General features: G+C 33.1%; 1 protein-coding gene across 1 annotated transcript; it reads right to left on the reverse strand.

Moving 5' to 3' along the window:
* Positions 1-496: 496 nt before the first annotated feature.
* LOC124824272 (uncharacterized) lies at positions 497-883 on the reverse strand. Its single transcript, XM_047296686.2, has one exon. It carries the CDS (start codon positions 842-844, stop codon positions 644-646), a length of 201 nt encoding a protein of 66 aa, XP_047152642.1. The 5' UTR covers positions 845-883; the 3' UTR covers positions 497-643.
* Between the last annotated feature and the right edge of the window lie 349 nt (positions 884-1,232).

A 1,232-nucleotide genomic window follows, 5' to 3' on the forward strand; every position in this document is an offset into this window, starting at 1 on the left:
ATTGGTACAGTAACTAGTTGTTTACATGAAGTTATATGGTTATTTGTTTTGGTCATTCTGCACAACAAAAAAGTTGTGCAGATGATTTACAGTGGTTTGATTTGTTGGTGCAGTAAATGATTATCCAAATCATGCTATGTGATTATTTGTGACTGTCATTTTGTAAAAAAAAAAAAAAACAAAATGGTTGAAATGGACATAAGTGTCAGGTTTTGTGATCTAATCATGCGGTCAGTTGTTATACTCCTTCTATACAATAATAAATTGTTTAACATGATTTGAAGTGTTATGATATGTTGGTTTAATAATGGGATATTGACATTAGATTATGTGATTATTTTTAGTGATTGTGTATTCACGTTGCATGTATATAACGCTTCGACTATGTACAGTATAATATCAATTTGCAGAAGAAAAAAATCTAAATTGTTTCTTAAGTTTTAATGAAGGCACCAATTTTTGGAAGCAACAGTTTATTACATTATCAGAGTTTATTACACAATTGTGATATACCTTTGCATTTGAACCTCATCTAAAAATGAACACATGCTTCAGTAACTATTAGAATGAAAAAAAGAAGTAAGAAAATTGATTTCTTTGTTGTATGTAATTATATTACATTAGTGTTTACAAATAAGAGTTATTAGATGACCTCTAATCTCCTTGTGCAGATGGTACAGTAGTATTTAGTTTTGGTCTTAAAACATAAGGGTAGAAAACAAAACCTCCACTGACTCTCTACATCAATGGCCTGAACCATCCCTCCACAATAAGGGCATACCCCTGGAGCCACATGCTTCCCCAACACCTTTTCCTCCTTGTCACACACAAAAACCAAACACATCACACTTTCGTGAAGTACTAAACAACAATTCTAGGTAGTGTTTGCTTTCAGAATATGTTTTGCGTTTTTATGTTTTCAAGTTGCTTATATAGAATGGGGGCAAAGAACGTTCCGGGACATGAAGAGAATGAGAGAAGGATGTTGCTGTTTCTGGAATAATGGAGATTCTTCTACAAGAACCAAGAATTCGTTAGAAAATAGGGAGTGTTTGAACGAAGCGCGTTCTAGAAAGTTCTTTTTCAGCTTAAACTCAACTTAAGTGTTTGACTAGTTCGTAGAAACGCGTTTACTTTTTTTTCCTATGACGTTAAGGATTTTTTGTCAAAATTAGAGGTGTCTCTTTTTTTTTTCTTGCCAACGGGACTTCGACAACGACGCGTTTAAGAAA

Source organism: Vigna umbellata, chromosome 1 (genome assembly GCF_029865625.1).
Source record: "Vigna umbellata cultivar VRB3 chromosome 1, Vumbellata_1.0, whole genome shotgun sequence".
Classification (NCBI taxonomy): Eukaryota; Viridiplantae; Streptophyta; class Magnoliopsida; order Fabales; family Fabaceae; genus Vigna; species Vigna umbellata.

Coding starts and splice junctions, on each gene's coding strand:
- LOC124824272 (XM_047296686.2), bottom strand. CDS start 844: ATGTGTTTGGTTTTTGTGTGTGACAAGGAGGAAAAGGTGTTGGGGAAG.